This window comes from Grus americana, chromosome 3 (genome assembly GCF_028858705.1).
Source record: "Grus americana isolate bGruAme1 chromosome 3, bGruAme1.mat, whole genome shotgun sequence".
Lineage (NCBI taxonomy): Eukaryota > Metazoa > Chordata > Aves > Gruiformes > Gruidae > Grus > Grus americana.
This window is the reverse complement of record NC_072854.1, coordinates 111959997-111976923: the sequence shown is the minus strand read 5'-3', so window position 1 is coordinate 111976923 and position 16927 is coordinate 111959997. Positions and strand designations below refer to the sequence as shown.

Below are 16927 nucleotides of genomic sequence, written 5' to 3'. Positions count from 1 at the left end.
TCCTTTCACAAGCTTTTCTTCCTAGATACCTGGCTCACAATCCCACCAAAACCAAAGCCCCTGCATACACATTGCGAGGGCCAAACCACCCATGACAGACAGCTCGTCTCCGGGTCCTCGGTACTATGTCCAGCCCTCCATCACCAGGCATGGGAAGCACACGGCTCCAGCACAGCACATTTGCGACTTCCCAAGGTGAAGACAGAGATCACCCTGGACCAAGTGAGTACCATTTCTCTAGCACTTCCTTCAGGCAAGACAAGCGCGCCTTCCTTTTGCCTGTGCTACCGGCGTACAAAACGTCAGCTTGCACCCTGAAGAGGCTCAGAGGTTTCCAGACGGAAAGCGAACAAGGCTGAGCGCCTCCTCCTGACCTTTCCCTTTGGCTTGAGAAAAGACCCAGCTTCACTGCTTTTCTCTGCTTCTCCTCTGCCCTAGGCGACTACTCCCACCGACAAGGCCGACAAACACCTCTACCAGTGCGCGCCGGTGCAGTCCATGGCCTTCGGCACAAGGCTCTCAAAACCAACCAATCTCCAGGTGAGGGAACTCGGGCAAATACGCAAACACTTTGCAGCCTGCGTGCCCTCCAGGGAAAATGTGCCGAGCGGCTTTTTCAACAGGCCTAGGGAAAAGCCTGCACAGCAGGACAAGCTTGCTTGGTGTCCCCCAAGCCACCAGCTTCTCCCACCCCACAGAAGGACTGGCAACTCAGGCTTGGAGCTGCAACACAACACGCTGCATGCGACAGAAGACGGAGGCATTGGGAGGAGGGGCGAGGCATCCTTCCTGCTCCTTGTAGCAGGCTTGGCAGGCTGCTTCTCTCCCGCTCTGGTACCCGCTCCTCCTCCCTGCAGGACTCACACGCGCTCTCTGTCCCATTGCCCTTCCAGGTCCTGGCACCTACAAACCCTGCCTCGGCTGGGTGGGACCCAACACAGCCTACACCCACGCCAGCCCGTGCTACTCCATGAAAGGGAGGAGTAAGCACAATGGCTTTGCTGAAGACCTCTCCAAGGTGAGCTATGCGTCTCTGCTCTCTCTACACGTCAGCAGCTGAAGCTCAGCTTCTCTCCTCGGGGCAGAAGGACTCCAGCGCCTGCTGCAGCCTCTCGTAACGCACGCTTCTATGCGCCAGCGGCAAACCCGAGAAGCCACGGGGTCCCCTGGCTCTCCTGCTGTTAACAGTGGGAGAGGGGATGCTCTGTTGACACCTGCGGTGCCTCGTTTTCCAGCACTAACAGTTCTGGTGGGGCAAAGCTCATCGGCACTGATGGGAACCTCCCTCCTCCTCGGGGAAATCTGCCTCTCTGCAGGGAAACAGGAGGTGCCCTTGTTCCCATCGCTCCGCGCCCCTCACAACCACTTCTCTGGCCAGCCAGCTCAACTCGCGCAGCCCCTGTGGGCACTTGGCAAGAATCGGCACCTGCCTTTTGTACCCAGCAACCTCCCCGCCTCTCTTACAGACGCCAGGTCCTGCTGCGTTCCCCAAAGTGGAACTGGACATCTACAAAAAGAAGGCTCCCATGTACACAATGGGAACCAAAAGTGGACTTGGAGGCGAGAAAACAGTGAAGCCAGGGCCAGCAGACTACTGCCTGGGAAAGGTAAGGCAGCCTGCCCTCTCCTCCTCTGCTTGTCAACAACCAGCCCTTAAGCATCTCCCCCTGCTGACAGGGCTTCTGAGAACTCAAGACCGCCTTTTCAAAAACAAGGCACCACGGTCACCTGTTTTTTCTTCTCACTTTTCTCCTTCCAGGTGACGCTGACCAGGCCCCAGGCACCTGCTCCCACTTTTGGACTCCGTCATTCCCTCTACACCACTCCTCTAATATCTTTGATAGAACTCTAATAAAACAACGTACCCCCAAAGATCTGGCCTGTTTGCCTTCATCTGTGGGAAGAGGGGCTGTGCATGAGTGAGGACAATCACCTCTCTCCATTTCACGTCTACGCCTCAACCAAGACATGGCAAGACGAGGACGAGGGCAGAGCACCGAGATCAGCAGCGTAAGCCAGGCAGAGATTCTGACAGCACTCTTTCACCTGAACGGAGCTAAACACTGCCCCGTGAAAGCAGTCCAGCCCTTCCCCACATGCTCTCCCCCCATAGCCAAGCGTCCCACAGGCACGGGGGGGGACCCCCAAGGACTGAGCTGCAAACGACAGCTTTGTTGTGTGAGACGGGAAGAGCTCAATTCTTCCAGAAGATAGCGTGAGCTTTATTGTACTTCTTCACAGTCCATTCAAAATGGGAGGGACCAACGATTACACCCAACAGCGTGCACCAGCATCTCGGCTGTGATGGATGGCAGAGTCCGTCAGGCCTTGGGGAACAGACCTTTGCTCTTCTCAGCATCCTGCCAGGAGACGCGCCCTGGCCTGACAGAGGTGTTGGCAGACTTCAGCCCTTTGCACAGCTGCAAGGAGGAAACAACCCCATCTTCCCCAGCCCTCGCGGCCTACGGCACTGTGCAATTCTTTCAGGTTTCTACCACCGGGAAGTCACAGAAACCTGGAGATACTGAAGGCAGAGGAAGTTTTTTGCTGCTGCCCTACCTGCCCATCTACCTTTTCCCATTATTAGTCTGCCTGTACACCGAGGGTCACATCAAAGAACAAATGTTTCCTGCTGGTGATGTGAGATTGCCTTTAACTTGTGCCATGTATCAGGGCTGGAATTTGAAGTTCCCCGCACACTTTCCATTTGTAATTGGCTGTTATCTCCAAGGGGAGCCTAACTGGCAAGTTGCAACCTGGTGACACTTCTCTACAGGGAGAAGAGGAAGGGCCAACGCATTTTCTCTTGGTGAGAGAGGTTTGGCTGTTTGGGAGATACTGTGGAACATGAGGGGGCTTCTTCAACTTTTCTCATCAGCTCATTTCAGTAATAGAGACTGGTGCTGGCTGCACGCTTAAGCGGACCATCAATCTCAGCTCTGTGTGCCACCAAATCTCTTAAAAAGAGGGATATGGGCCAGGCTGGAATGATATATGTACCTAGAAAGAAAAATGGGAGCTTCTGCTTCTTGCATATACTGAGACGTGGCTTGTGAGTGCAATGGGAAGACTTGGTGACTGGATGTGATGGTCTAGGTATGTTGGCGTGAACTCCCCAAGCCTCTCGTGAATAGCGCAGCCAGCCACAGAGTGCTTGCTTCGGGGCTCCTTTTCAGCCTTGCTCGACTAGGATTCGAGGCCGATGATGTGTCTGTTCCGCCTTACTGTCTCCAGGAGAGCAAGAGAAACCCCCTCCTGCACGATCCCGTTACCACTTGGGGTGTTATCAGGAAGCTTGACAGAGCAGTGAATCATAGAATATTAAGGTTGTACAAGATCTCTAAGATCATCAAGACCAAACGTCGACCCAAAACCACCATGTCTACTAAACCATGTCCCAAGTGCCACGTCTACAGGTTTTTTGAACACCTTCAGGGATGGTCACTCCACCACCTCTCTGGCAGCCTGTTCCAATGCCTGACCACTCTTTTGGTGAAGAAATGTTTCCTAATATCTAATCTAAATCCCCCCTTGATCCAACTTAAGACCATTTCCTCTTGTCCTTTTGCTAGTTACCTGGGAGAAGAGACCAACACCCACCCGGCTACAACCTCCTTTCAGGTAGTTGTAGAGAGCAATAAAGTCTCCACTCAGCCTCCTCTTCTCCAGGCTAAATAACCCCAGTTCCCTCAGCCGCTCCTCATAAGACTTGTGCTCCAGTCCCTTGACCAGCTTCATTGCCCTTCTCTGGACATGCTCCAGCACCTCAATGTCCTTCTTGTAGTGAGGGGGCCCAAAACTGAACACAGTATTTGAGGTGCAGCCTCCCCAGAGCCGAGTACAGGGGCACAATCACTTCCCTACTCCTGCTGGCCACACTATTGCTGATACAAGCCAGGATGCTGTTGCCCTTCTGGGCCACCTGAGCACACTGCTGGCTCACGTTCAGCCAGATGTCAACCAGCACACCCAGGTCCTTTTCTGCTAGGCAGCTTTCCAGCCACTCTTCCCCAAGCCTCTAGCGTTGCATGGGGTTGTTGTGACGAAAGTCCAGGACCTGGCACTTGCCTGGTTAAACTTCATACAGTTGGCCTCGGCCCATCGATCCAGCCTGTCCAGATCCCTCTACAGAGCCTTCCTACCCTCAAGCAGATCAACACTCCCACCCAGTTTGGTGTCATCTGCAAACTTACTGAGGGTGCATTCAATCCCCTCGTCTAGATCATCGATAAAGATATTAAGTTTGGCCCCAAGACTGAGTCCTGGGGAACACCGCTTGTGAGTGGCTGCCAACTGGATTTAACTCCGCTCACCCCAACTCTCTGGGCTCGGCCTTCCAGCTATTTTTTTTTTTTTACCTAGCGAAGAGTGCACCTGTCTATGCCATGAGCTGCCAGCCTCTCTAAGAGAATGCTGTGGGAGACAGTATGGAAGGCTTTACTAAAGTCCAGGTAGATAACATCCACGGGCCTTCCTTCAGCTCTCCGTCCCTGTCTTCCAGCTCAGGGGGGCTGAATGCCCTGGGGACAGCTGGTCTGACTATTAAAGACTGAGGCAGAGAAGGCATTAAGTACCTCAGCCTTTTCCTCATCCTTGGTGGCTGTGTTCCCCTCTGCATCCAATAAAGGACGGAGAGTCTCCTCAGCTCTCTTTTTGTTGTTAATGTATTTGTAAAAGCATTTTTTGTTATCCCTTACAACAGTGGCCAGATTGAGTTCTAGCTGGGCTTTTGCCTTTCTAATTTTATCTCTGCATGACCTAACAAGATCCCTCTATTCTTCTTGAGTTGCCTGACCCTTCTTCAAAGAGTGGTAGACTCTCCTTTTTTTTCCCCTGAGTCTCAGCCAAAGTTCCATGTTCAGCCAGGTCGGTCATCTTCCCTGCCGGTTCTTCTTACAGCACGTGGGGACGGCTTGCTCCCGTGCGTTTAAGACTTCCTTCTTAAAGAATGCCCAGCCTTCCTGAACCCCTTTTCCCTTCAGGACTGTCTCCCAAGGGACTCTCTTAACCAGTGTCCTGAGCAGGCCAAAGTCTGCCCTCCAGAAGTCCGTGTTAGTGGTTTTGCTGATCCCCCTCCTTACTTCACCATGAATCAAAAACTCTATCACTTCATGGTCGCTAAGCCCAAGACGGCCTCCGACCACCACATCTCCCACCAGTCCTTCTCTGTTTGTGAAGAGCAGGCTGAGCGAGACATCTCCCCTGGTAGGCTCGCTTACCAGCTGTGTCAGGAAGTTATCTTCCACACACTCCAGGAACCTCCTAGACTGTTTCCCCTGCTATGTTGCATTTCCAGCAGACGTCTGGTAAGTTGAAGTCCCCCACAAGAACAAGGACTAGCGGTTGTGAGACTTCTGCCAGCTGCTTGTAGAATGCTTCATCTGCCTCTTCATCCTGGCTGGGTGGTCTGTAACAGACTCCCAGCAGGATATCTGCATTGCTGGCCTTCCCTCTCATCCTTATCCATAAGCACTCGACCTTATTATCACAATCGTCGAGCTCTATACAATCGAAACACTCCCTAACATACAGAGCCACCTCACCGCCTCTCCTTCCATGCCTATCCCTTCTGAAGAGCTTATGGCCATCCATGGCAGCACTCCAGTCATGAGACTTGTCCCACCACGTTTCTGTGATGGCAACTAAGTCACAGCTATCCTGCTGCACAATGGCTTCCAGTTCCTCCTGTTTGTTGCCCATGCTGCGTGCATTGGTGTGGATGCACTTGAGCTGGGCTTTCAATTTCACCCCCAACACTGGCATGCTACCCCTAGGCTCCTCTCTAGTGAGCCTGGTTATACTTCCTTCCCACTTCGATCCTAGTTTAAAGCCCTCTCGATGAGCCTCACCAGCTCATGAGAATCCTTTTCCTTCTTTGAGATAGCTGGACTCCATTAGTCGCCAGCAGACCCAGTGCCATGTAAACCTCCCCATAATCAAAAAACCCCAAAATCCCACCGGTGGCACCAGCCTCTGAGCCACATGTTGATCAGTTAAGTTTTCCTGTTCCTTTCAGTATTCTTCCCTGCCACTGACGGGATTGAGGAAAACACTACCTGTGCTCCTGATCCTTCAACTAATCGTCCTAGTGCCCTGAAGTCCCTTTTCATCACTTTTGGACTTCTCTCTGCAACCTCATCACTGCCAACCTGCATAACCAACAGCGGATAATAATCAGAGGGCTGTACCAGACCAGGGAGTTTCCCGGTAACGTCTCTAATCCGGGCCCCAGGGGGGCAGCAGACTTCCCTGTGGGATGCGCCTAGTTGGCAGATTGGGCCCTCTGTTCCCCTCAGAAGGGACTCGCCTATGACAATTACCCTCCTTTTTTTCTTAACAGAGGCAGTCAAAAGGCAAGGGGTTGACTGACTCACCCTAGGCAACCCCCTAGATGGACCTTCACTTACATTCTCATTTACCTGGCCCTCCAGTTCCAGAGCCCCATATCTGTTGTATAAGGGAAACTGGGAGAGTGAGGGAGGCTGGGAGGGGATTCGCCTGCTACCCCAAGCAGGGACCTGTTTCCATTCCCCCTTGTCTCTAAGGTCCTCTCCTTCTACTTGGTGGCAAGAGGGTAGGGGATCCTCTGCTTCTTGTGGAGCACCCATCGGCTGCCTTGGCCTCAGGGATGATAGGGTGTGGCTCCACCAATCTATCTCCCTCTCATACTCCCCGATACCCCTTAATCTTTCCACTTCCTCTTTCAGCTCTGCCACCAGGCTGAACAGATCATCCACCTGGTCACACCAAAACCGGCTGTTGTCACTGCTGCCCTCCGGTCCCAGTGACAGGCTCACGCACTCCCTGCAGCCAGAGACCTGGACAGCTGTATGTTTGCATGGGAACTCCATGTGGGTTGCCATATTCCTTCTGTCAATGGCTTTCAGGCAAGTGGAAACCATAGCCCGTCCTCTCCTGGGAGGGGGATGACCACCAGGTGAGCTGCCCTTTAGAACCAGGATGAGTACCGTGCCCTACCCACACACCCAGCCTGCGCAAACTGCCTCGCAAACTGCCGCGCCACATCCTGCCTGCCCCCCCATCATTCGCCATGCTCCTGGCCGCTTGCGCTCCCTGGGGACTGCTCTTGTATGCGAGCGGGTTTGGCTGCCTTCGCTTTTGTCCCCGCCGAGTCAGAGCTGCCTCTCATCAGGAGCTCCCTCTCTTCTGCTCCGGGGAACCCTCTCTCTCCCTGTGCTTTTGCCTGTGCAGTTTTGCCGCTTTAGGAAGGGGCCCTCATGGCAATCCCCCGCTCCAGAGCCCTTCGCCTCAGTGGCTTTGCTGAAAGGGCGGGTACACGGGGTTTTAAACTGCCGCCTTCGCCCTCATCCCCGCCCACGCTGAGACAGAGCTGCCTCTCGGCACTAGCTCCCTTTTTCTGCCCCTGGGGGTACTGGCTTGGGAACCCTCTCTCTCTCCCTCTGCTTTTGCGTTTGCGGGTGGCAGCAGTCACAAGAGCAGAAAAGACAATTGTTTAAAAATCATGCCAGATTTTCAGAAGTAACCTCTGAGGAGGCTCAGAAAGGAGAAAGGATGGCATTTCAGGTGAGGAAGTCTCCAGGACAACTTTTGACATTCAGAGTCAACCACCCTGTAAAATGAAAGCCCAGCAGCTCACCTGTACGTGAGCCAGCTGCGGGCAGAGGCAGGGCGTACTAGGATGAGTTGGGCACTGCAGGACGCTTATCCCACCACCCTAAGCCTCCTACTTTCTCCTATAGCCAATAGGGTTGGGAAGTACAGGGGAAGCACATTTATCTTGTGCCAGAATGTGATGGTTTTGGTGCTGCGTGATGGCTTCTGTCATGCCTCAAACATGGTAACTAGCTTTTCTTGCATAACCTAGAAAGTACACACGAGTCTGCACAATTTCTTCTGCACATTGGGAAAGGCCTCTCTTGCCTCTGTTTCCAAGGACAAACTCCCTAAAGCGGCACCACAGAGGTATTGCCACACCTTGCTAAGCGAGAGCCCCCGGCAGCAAATTCTGCTTACTAACACCAGGCCCACGTTGCCCTTGCCAGGAAAAAAAAAATGTAGATTAAGACACATGCGGAAAATAAGAGGCGAAATAGAAATTCCAGGTGTTCAAATGCACATTCTTATTATTACGTGAGCCCAACAGTAGAAGAACGTAAGGCTGCTAGATTAAACGCGTGAACGCCATCAGTTTTTCCCTCGTTGCGTGTTTCTGCCGTGCACACGTCATGAAGGTCTGGCCCTGCAAGCTGGACTTCCCCAGCTCTCAATCAGTCCTAGGACACAAATGTCACATCTGACACATGCCAGGAGCCTGTATGAGGTCACAGTGCACTTCCGTGACAAGCCAAGGCATGTCCCCAAGGCCACCTGGCAGCAGGCACCAGAACCTCTCCTGACCGAGAGGTTGCCTGCTCACCCTCGCCGCGCTCCGCGACCGAGAGCTGCAGCAGTCAAGTAGTTCATCCACTCCAAGTCCGATGGCCAAGGCCGAGAAAGGTGAAGCACTGCTGCTCCTCCCAGGGAGGTTTCGCACCGGGCCTCTGTCAGGGAAGCCCTTCGGTAACTCTTCTGCTCTTGCCGTAGGCTTTGTAGCCACCTCCAACACGGACGGAGCCTACGTGGGCACCTGGAGACCTCATCGCCCACGAGGTCCCATCCTGGCGCAGTTCACCAGCCCGGGACCCAAATACTCAATCCCTGGGACAACAGGTAAAACCACCATCGCAAGGGGGGTGCACCACACCCACTACCTCCAGGGGACAAGCAGCCACAGCTCCATTCCCCTTTGCTCCAGGCCTCCATGCTCTCATGCCAAGTTAGCTGAGCAACTGTTTTGGGGTGCAATACTTCATAACAACAGCATTTTGGCGGTATTCTGATGAATTGCACAATGCCTACGTCGTTCTTGCTGGAAGTCATTGTACCACCGTGTTGGCCTGCTGGCATCACGCTTGGAGGAAAAAGTCGCACAGGAAGGGAATTTCTTCAGGCCAGCAACTCCAGCCACTCCACTTCTTAGAAACTAGCTTTAAATATGCCGTTGCAGGCAGGTGTCCTTTCACAAGCTTTTCTTCCTAGGATACCTGGCTCACAATCCCACCAAAACCAAAGCCCCTGCATACACATTGCGAGGGGCCAAACCACCCATGACAGACAGCTCGTCTCCGGGTCCTCGGTACTATGTCCAGCCCTCCATCACCAGGCATGGGAAGCACACGGCTCCAGCACAGCACATTTGCGGACTTCCCAAGGTGAAGACAGAGATCACCCCTGGACCAAGTGAGTACCATTTCTCTAGCACTTCCTTCAGGCAAGACAAGCGCGCCTTCCTTTTGCCCTGTGCTACTGGCGTACAAAACGTCAGCTTGCACCCTGAAGAGGCTTCAGAGGTTTCCAGACGGAAAGCGAACAAGGCTGAGCGCCTCCTCCTGACCTTTCCCCTTTGGCTTGAGGAAAAGAGCCCAGCTTCACTGCTTTTCTCTGCTTCTCCTCTGCCCTAGGCGACTACTCCACCGACAAGGCCGACAAACACCTCTACCAGTGCGCGCCGGTGCAGTCCATGGCCTTCCGGCACAAGGCTCTCAAAACCAACCAATCTCCAGGTGAGGGAACTCGGGCAAATACGCAAACACTTGCAGCCTGCGTGCCCTCCAGGGAAAATGTGCCGAGCGGCTTTTTCAACAGGCCTAGGGAAAAGCCTGCACAGCAGGACAAGCTTGCTTGGTGTCCCAGAGCACCAGCTTCTCCCACCCCACAGAAGGACTGGCAACTCAGGCTTGGAGCTGCCAACACACGCTGCATGCGACAGAAGACGGAGGCATTGGGAGGAGGGGCGAGGCATCCTTCCTGCTCCTTGTAGCAGGCTTGGCAGGCTGCTTCTCTCCCGCTCTGGTACCGCTCCTCTCCCTGCAGGACTCACACGCGCTCTCTTCCCATTGCCCTTCCAGGTCCTGGCACCTACACCCTGCCTCGGCTGGTGGGACCCAACACAGCCTACACCCACGCCAGCCCGTGCTACTCCATGAAAGGGAGGAGTAAGCACAATGGCTTTGCTGAAGACCTCTCCAAGGTGAGCTATGCGTCTCTGCTCTCTCACGTCAGCAGCTGAAGCTCAGCTTCTCTCCTCGGGGCAGAAGGACTCCAGCGCCTGCTGCAGCCTCTCGTAACGCACGCTTCTATGCGCCAGCGGCAAAACCCGAGAAGCCACGGGGTCCCCTGGCTCTCCTGCTGTTAACAGTGGGAGAGGGGATGCTCTGTTGACACCTGCGGTGCCTCGTTTTCCAGCACTAACAGTTCTGGTGGGGCAAAGCTCATCGGCACTGATGGGAACCTCCCTCCTCCTCGGGGAAATCTGCCTCTCTGCAGGGAAACAGGAGGTGCCCTTGTTCCCATCGCTCCGCGCCCCTCACACCACTTCTCTGGCCAGCCAGCTCAACTCGCGCAGCCCCTGTGGGCACTTGGCAAGAATCGGCACCTGCCTTTTGTACCCAGCAACCTCCCCGCCTCTCTTACAGACGCCAGGTCCTGCTGCATTCCCCAAAGTGGAACTGGACATCTACAAAAAGAAGGCTCCCATGTACACAATGGGAACCAAAAGTGGACTTGGAGGCGAGAAAACAGTGAAGCCAGGGCCAGCAGACTACTGCCTGGGAAAGGTAAGGCAGCCTGCCCTCTCCTCCTCTGCTTGTCAACAACCAGCCCTTAAGCATCTCCCCCTGCTGACAGGGCTTCTGAGAACTCAAGACCGCCTTTTCAAAAACAAGGCACCACGGTCACCTGTTTTTCTTCTCACTTTTCTCCTTCCAGGTGACGCTGACCAGGCCCCAGGCACCTGCTCCCACTTTTGGACTCCGTCATTCCCTCTACACCACTCCTCTAATATCTTTGATAGAACTCTAATAAAACAACGTACCCCCAAAGATCTGGCCTGTTTGCCTTCATCTGTGGGAAGAGGGGCTGTGCATGAGTGAGGACAATCACCTCTCTCCATTTCACGTCTACGCCTCAACCAAGACATGGCAAGACGAGGACGAGGGCAGAGCACCGAGATCAGCAGCGTAAGCCAGGCAGAGAGTTCTGACAGCACTCTTTCACCTGAACGGAGCTAAACACTGCCCCGTGAAAGCAGTCCAGCCCTTCCCCACATGCTCTGCCCCCATAGCCAAGCGTCCCACAGGCACGGGGGGGGACCCCCAAGGACTGAGCTGCAAACGACAGCTTTGTTGTGTGAGACGGGAAGAGCTCAATTCTTCCAGAAGATAGCGTGAGCTTTATTGTACTTCTTCACAGTCCATTCAAAATGGGAGGGACCAACGATTACACCCAACAGCGTGCACCAGCATCTCGGCTGTGATGGATGGCAGAGTCCGTCAGGCCTTGGGGAACAGACCTTTGCTCTTCTCAGCAACCTGCCAGGAGACGCGCCCTGGCCTGACAGAGGTGTTGGCAGACTTCAGCCCTTTGCACAGCTGCAAGGAGGAAACAACCCCATCTTCCCCAGCCCTCGCGGCCTACGGCACTGTGCAATTCTTTCAGGTTTCTACCACCGGGAAGTCACAGAAACCTGGAGATACTGAAGGCAGAGGAAGTTTTTTGCTGCTGCCCTACCTGCCCATCTACCTTTTCCCATTATTAGTCTGCCTGTACACCGAGGGTCACATCAAAGAACAAATGTTTCCTGCTGGTGATGTGAGATTGCCTTTAACTTGTGCCATGTATCAGGGCTGGAATTTGAAGTTCCCCGGCACACTTTCCATTTGTAATTGGCTGTTATCTCCAAGGGGAGCCTAACTGGCAAGTTGCAACCTGGTGACACTTCTCTACAGGGAGAAGAGGAAGGGCCAACACATTTTCTCTTGGTGAGAGAGGTTTGGCTGTTTGGGAGATACTGTGGAACATGAGGGGGCTTCTTCAACTTTTCTCATCAGCTCATTTCAGTAATAGAGACTGGTGCTGGCTGCACGCTTAAGCGGACCATCAATCTCAGCTCTGTGTGCCACCAAATCTCTTAAAAAGAGGGATATGGGCCAGGCTGGAATGATATATGTACCTAGAAAGAAAAATGGGAGCTTCTGCTTCTTGCATATACTGAGACGTGGCTTGTGAGTGCAATGGGAAGACTTGGTGACTGGATGTGATGGTCTAGGTATGTTGGCGTGAACTCCCCAAGCCTCTCGTGAATAGCGCAGCCAGCCACAGAGTGCTTGCTTCGGGGCTCCTTTTCAGCCTTGCTCGACTAGGATTCGAGGCCGATGATGTGTCTGTTCCGCCTTACTGTCTCCAGGAGAGCAAGAGAAACCCCCTCCTGCACGATCCCGTTACCACTTGGGGTGTTATCAGGAAGCTTGACAGAGCAGTGAATCATAGAATATTAAGGTTGTACAAGATCTCTAAGATCATCAAGACCAAACGTCGACCCAAAACCACCATGTCTACTAAACCATGTCCCAAGTGCCACGTCTACAGGTTTTTTGAACACCTTCAGGGATGGTCACTCCACCACCTCTCTGGCAGCCTGTTCCAATGCCTGACCACTCTTTTGGTGAAGAAATGTTTCCTAATATCTAATCTAAATCCCCCCTTGATCCAACTTAAGACCATTTCCTCTTGTCCTTTTGCTAGTTACCTGGGAGAAGAGACCAACACCCACCCGGCTACAACCTCCTTTCAGGTAGTTGTAGAGAGCAATAAAGTCTCCACTCAGCCTCCTCTTCTCCAGGCTAAATAACCCCAGTTCCCTCAGCCGCTCCTCATAAGACTTGTGCTCCAGTCCCTTGACCAGCTTCATTGCCCTTCTCTGGACATGCTCCAGCACCTCAATGTCCTTCTTGTAGTGAGGGGCCCAAAACTGAACACAGTATTTGAGGTGCAGCCTCCCCAGAGCCGAGTACAGGGGCACAATCACTTCCCTACTCCTGCTGGCCACACTATTGCTGATACAAGCCAGGATGCTGTTGCCCTTCTTGGCCACCTGAGCACACTGCTGGCTCACGTTCAGCCAGATGTCAACCAGCACACCCAGGTCCTTTTCTGCTAGGCAGCTTTCCAGCCACTCTTCCCCAAGCCTCTAGCGTTGCATGGGGTTGTTGTGACGAAAGTCCAGGACCTGGCACTTGCCTGGTTAAACTTCATACAGTTGGCCTCGGCCCATCGATCCAGCCTGTCCAGATCCCTCTACAGAGCCTTCCTACCCTCAAGCAGATCAACACTCCCACCCAGTTTGGTGTCATCTGCAAACTTACTGAGGGTGCATTCAATCCCCTCGTCTAGATCATCGATAAAGATATTAAGTTTGGCCCCAAGACTGAGTCCTGGGGAACACCGCTTGTGAGTGGCTGCCAACTGGATTTAACTCCGCTCACCCCAACTCTCTGGGCTCGGCCTTCCAGCTATTTTTTTTTTTTTACCTAGCGAAGAGTGCACCTGTCTATGCCATGAGCTGCCAGCCTCTCTAAGAGAATGCTGTGGGAGACAGTATGGAAGGCTTTACTAAAGTCCAGGTAGATAACATCCACGGGCCTTCCTTCAGCTCTCCGTCCCTGTCTTCCAGCTCAGGGGGCTGAATGCCCTGGGGACAACTGGTCTGACTATTAAAGACTGAGGCAGAGAAGGCATTAAGTACCTCAGCCTTTTCCTCATCCTTGGTGGCTGTGTTCCCCTCTGCATCCAATAAAGGACGGAGAGTCTCCTCAGCTCTCTTTTTGTTGTTAATGTATTTGTAAAAGCATTTTTTGTTATCCCTTACAACAGTGGCCAGATTGAGTTCTAGCTGGGCTTTTGCCTTTCTAATTTTATCTCTGCATGACCTAACAAGATCCCTCTATTCTTCTTGAGTTGCCTGACCCTTCTTCAAAGAGTGGTAGACTCTCCTTTTTTTTCCCCTGAGTCTCAGCCAAAGTTCCATGTTCAGCCAGGTCGGTCATCTTCCCTGCCGGTTCTTCTTACAGCACGTGGGGACGGCTTGCTCCCGTGCGTTTAAGACTTCCTTCTTAAAGAATGCCCAGCCTTCCTGAACCCCTTTTCCCTTCAGGACTGTCTCCCAAGGGACTCTCTTAACCAGTGTCCTGAGCAGGCCAAAGTCTGCCCTCCAGAAGTCCGTGTTAGTGGTTTTGCTGATCCCCCTCCTTACTTCACCATGAATCAAAAACTCTATCACTTCATGGTCGCTAAGCCCAAGACGGCCTCCGACCACCACATCTCCCACCAGTCCTTCTCTGTTTGTGAAGAGCAGGCTGAGCGAGACATCTCCCCTGGTAGGCTCGCTTACCAGCTGTGTCAGGAAGTTATCTTCCACACACTCCAGGAACCTCCTAGACTGTTTCCCCTGCTATGTTGCATTTCCAGCAGACGTCTGGTAAGTTGAAGTCCCCCACAAGAACAAGGACTAGCGGTTGTGAGACTTCTGCCAGCTGCTTGTAGAATGCTTCATCTGCCTCTTCATCCTGGCTGGGTGGTCTGTAACAGACTCCCAGCAGGATATCTGCATTGCTGGCCTTCCCTCTCATCCTTATCCATAAGCACTCGACCTTATTATCACAATCGTCGAGCTCTATACAATCGAAACACTCCCTAACATACAGAGCCACCTCACCGCCTCTCCTTCCATGCCTATCCCTTCTGAAGAGCTTATGGCCATCCATGGCAGCACTCCAGTCATGAGACTTGTCCCACCACGTTTCTGTGATGGCAACTAAGTCACAGCTATCCTGCTGCACAATGGCTTCCAGTTCCTCCTGTTTGTTGCCCATGCTGCGTGCATTGGTGTGGATGCACTTGAGCTGGGCTTTCAATTTCACCCCCAACACTGGCATGCTACCCCTAGGCTCCTCTCTAGTGAGCCTGGTTATACTTCCTTCCCACTTCGATCCTAGTTTAAAGCCCTCTCGATGAGCCTCACCAGCTCATGAGAATCCTTTTCCTTCTTTGAGATAGCTGGACTCCATTAGTCGCCAGCAGACCCAGTGCCATGTAAACCTCCCCATAATCAAAAAACCCCAAAATCCCACCGGTGGCACCAGCCTCTGAGCCACATGTTGATCAGTTAAGTTTTCCTGTTCCTTTCAGTATTCTTCCCTGCCACTGACGGGATTGAGGAAAACACTACCTGTGCTCCTGATCCTTCAACTAATCGTCCTAGTGCCCTGAAGTCCCTTTTCATCACTTTTGGACTTCTCTCTGCAACCTCATCACTGCCAACCTGCATAACCAACAGCGGATAATAATCAGAGGGCTGTACCAGACCAGGGAGTTTCCCGGTAACGTCTCTAATCCGGGCCCCAGGGGGGCAGCAGACTTCCCTGTGGGATGCGCCTAGTTGGCAGATTGGGCCCTCTGTTCCCCTCAGAAGGGACTCGCCTATGACAATTACCCTCCTTTTTTTCTTAACAGAGGCAGTCAAAAGGCAAGGGGTTGACTGACTCACCCTAGGCAACCCCCTAGATGGACCTTCACTTACATTCTCATTTACCTGGCCCTCCAGTTCCAGAGCCCCATATCTGTTGTATAAGGGAAACTGGGAGAGTGAGGGAGGCTGGGAGGGGATTCGCCTGCTACCCCAAGCAGGGACCTGTTTCCATTCCCCCTTGTCTCTAAGGTCCTCTCCTTCTACTTGGTGGCAAGAGGGTAGGGGATCCTCTGCTTCTTGTGGAGCACCCATCGGCTGCCTTGGCCTCAGGGATGATAGGGTGTGGCTCCACCAATCTATCTCCCTCTCATACTCCCCGATACCCCTTAATCTTTCCACTTCCTCTTTCAGCTCTGCCACCAGGCTGAACAGATCATCCACCTGGTCACACCAAAACCGGCTGTTGTCACTGCTGCCCTCCGGTCCCAGTGACAGGCTCACGCACTCCCTGCAGCCAGAGACCTGGACAGCTGTATGTTTGCATGGGAACTCCATGTGGGTTGCCATATTCCTTCTGTCAATGGCTTTCAGGCAAGTGGAAACCATAGCCCGTCCTCTCCTGGGAGGGGGATGACCACCAGGTGAGCTGCCCTTTAGAACCAGGATGAGTACCGTGCCCTACCCACACACCCAGCCTGCGCAAACTGCCTCGCAAACTGCCGCGCCACATCCTGCCTGCCCCCCCATCATTCGCCATGCTCCTGGCCGCTTGCGCTCCCTGGGGACTGCTCTTGTATGCGAGCGGGTTTGGCTGCCTTCGCTTTTGTCCCCGCCGAGTCAGAGCTGCCTCTCATCAGGAGCTCCCTCTCTTCTGCTCCGGGGAACCCTCTCTCTCCCTGTGCTTTTGCCTGTGCAGTTTTGCCGCTTTAGGAAGGGGCCCTCATGGCAATCCCCCGCTCCAGAGCCCTTCGCCTCAGTGGCTTTGCTGAAAGGGCGGGTACACGGGGTTTTAAACTGCCGCCTTCGCCCTCATCCCCGCCCACGCTGAGACAGAGCTGCCTCTCGGCACTAGCTCCCTTTTTCTGCCCCTGGGGGTACTGGCTTGGGAACCCTCTCTCTCTCCCTCTGCTTTTGCGTTTGCGGGTGGCAGCAGTCACAAGAGCAGAAAAGACAATTGTTTAAAAATCATGCCAGATTTTCAGAAGTAACCTCTGAGGAGGCTCAGAAAGGAGAAAGGATGGCATTTCAGGTGAGGAAGTCTCCAGGACAACTTTTGACATTCAGAGTCAACCACCCTGTAAAATGAAAGCCCAGCAGCTCACCTGTACGTGAGCCAGCTGCGGGCAGAGGCAGGGCGTACTAGGATGAGTTGGGCACTGCAGGACGCTTATCCCACCACCCTAAGCCTCCTACTTTCTCCTATAGCCAATAGGGTTGGGAAGTACAGGGGAAGCACATTTATCTTGTGCCAGAATGTGATGGTTTTGGTGCTGCGTGATGGCTTCTGTCATGCCTCAAACATGGTAACTAGCTTTTCTTGCATAACCTAGAAAGTACACACGAGTCTGCACAATTTCTTCTGCACATTGGGAAAGGCCTCTC

At 53.4% G+C, this 16927-nt stretch overlaps 1 protein-coding gene and 1 pseudogene across 1 annotated transcript; both read left to right on the top strand.

Moving 5' to 3' along the window:
• The window catches only part of LOC129204574 (outer dense fiber protein 3-like), a 5571-nt pseudogene extending 3719 nt beyond the window's left edge, over positions 1–1852 (top strand).
• A 6607-nt stretch (positions 1853–8459) lies between these two features.
• LOC129204573 (outer dense fiber protein 3-like) lies at positions 8460–10881 on the top strand. The gene is made up of 6 exons (XM_054820798.1): positions 8460–8691; positions 9061–9261; positions 9483–9584; positions 9930–10051; positions 10497–10637; positions 10789–10881. The coding sequence occupies exons 1-6, from the start codon at positions 8460–8462 to the stop codon at positions 10879–10881; spliced, it is 891 nt and encodes a 296-aa protein (XP_054676773.1).
• The last annotated feature ends 6046 nt before the right edge of the window (positions 10882–16927 follow it).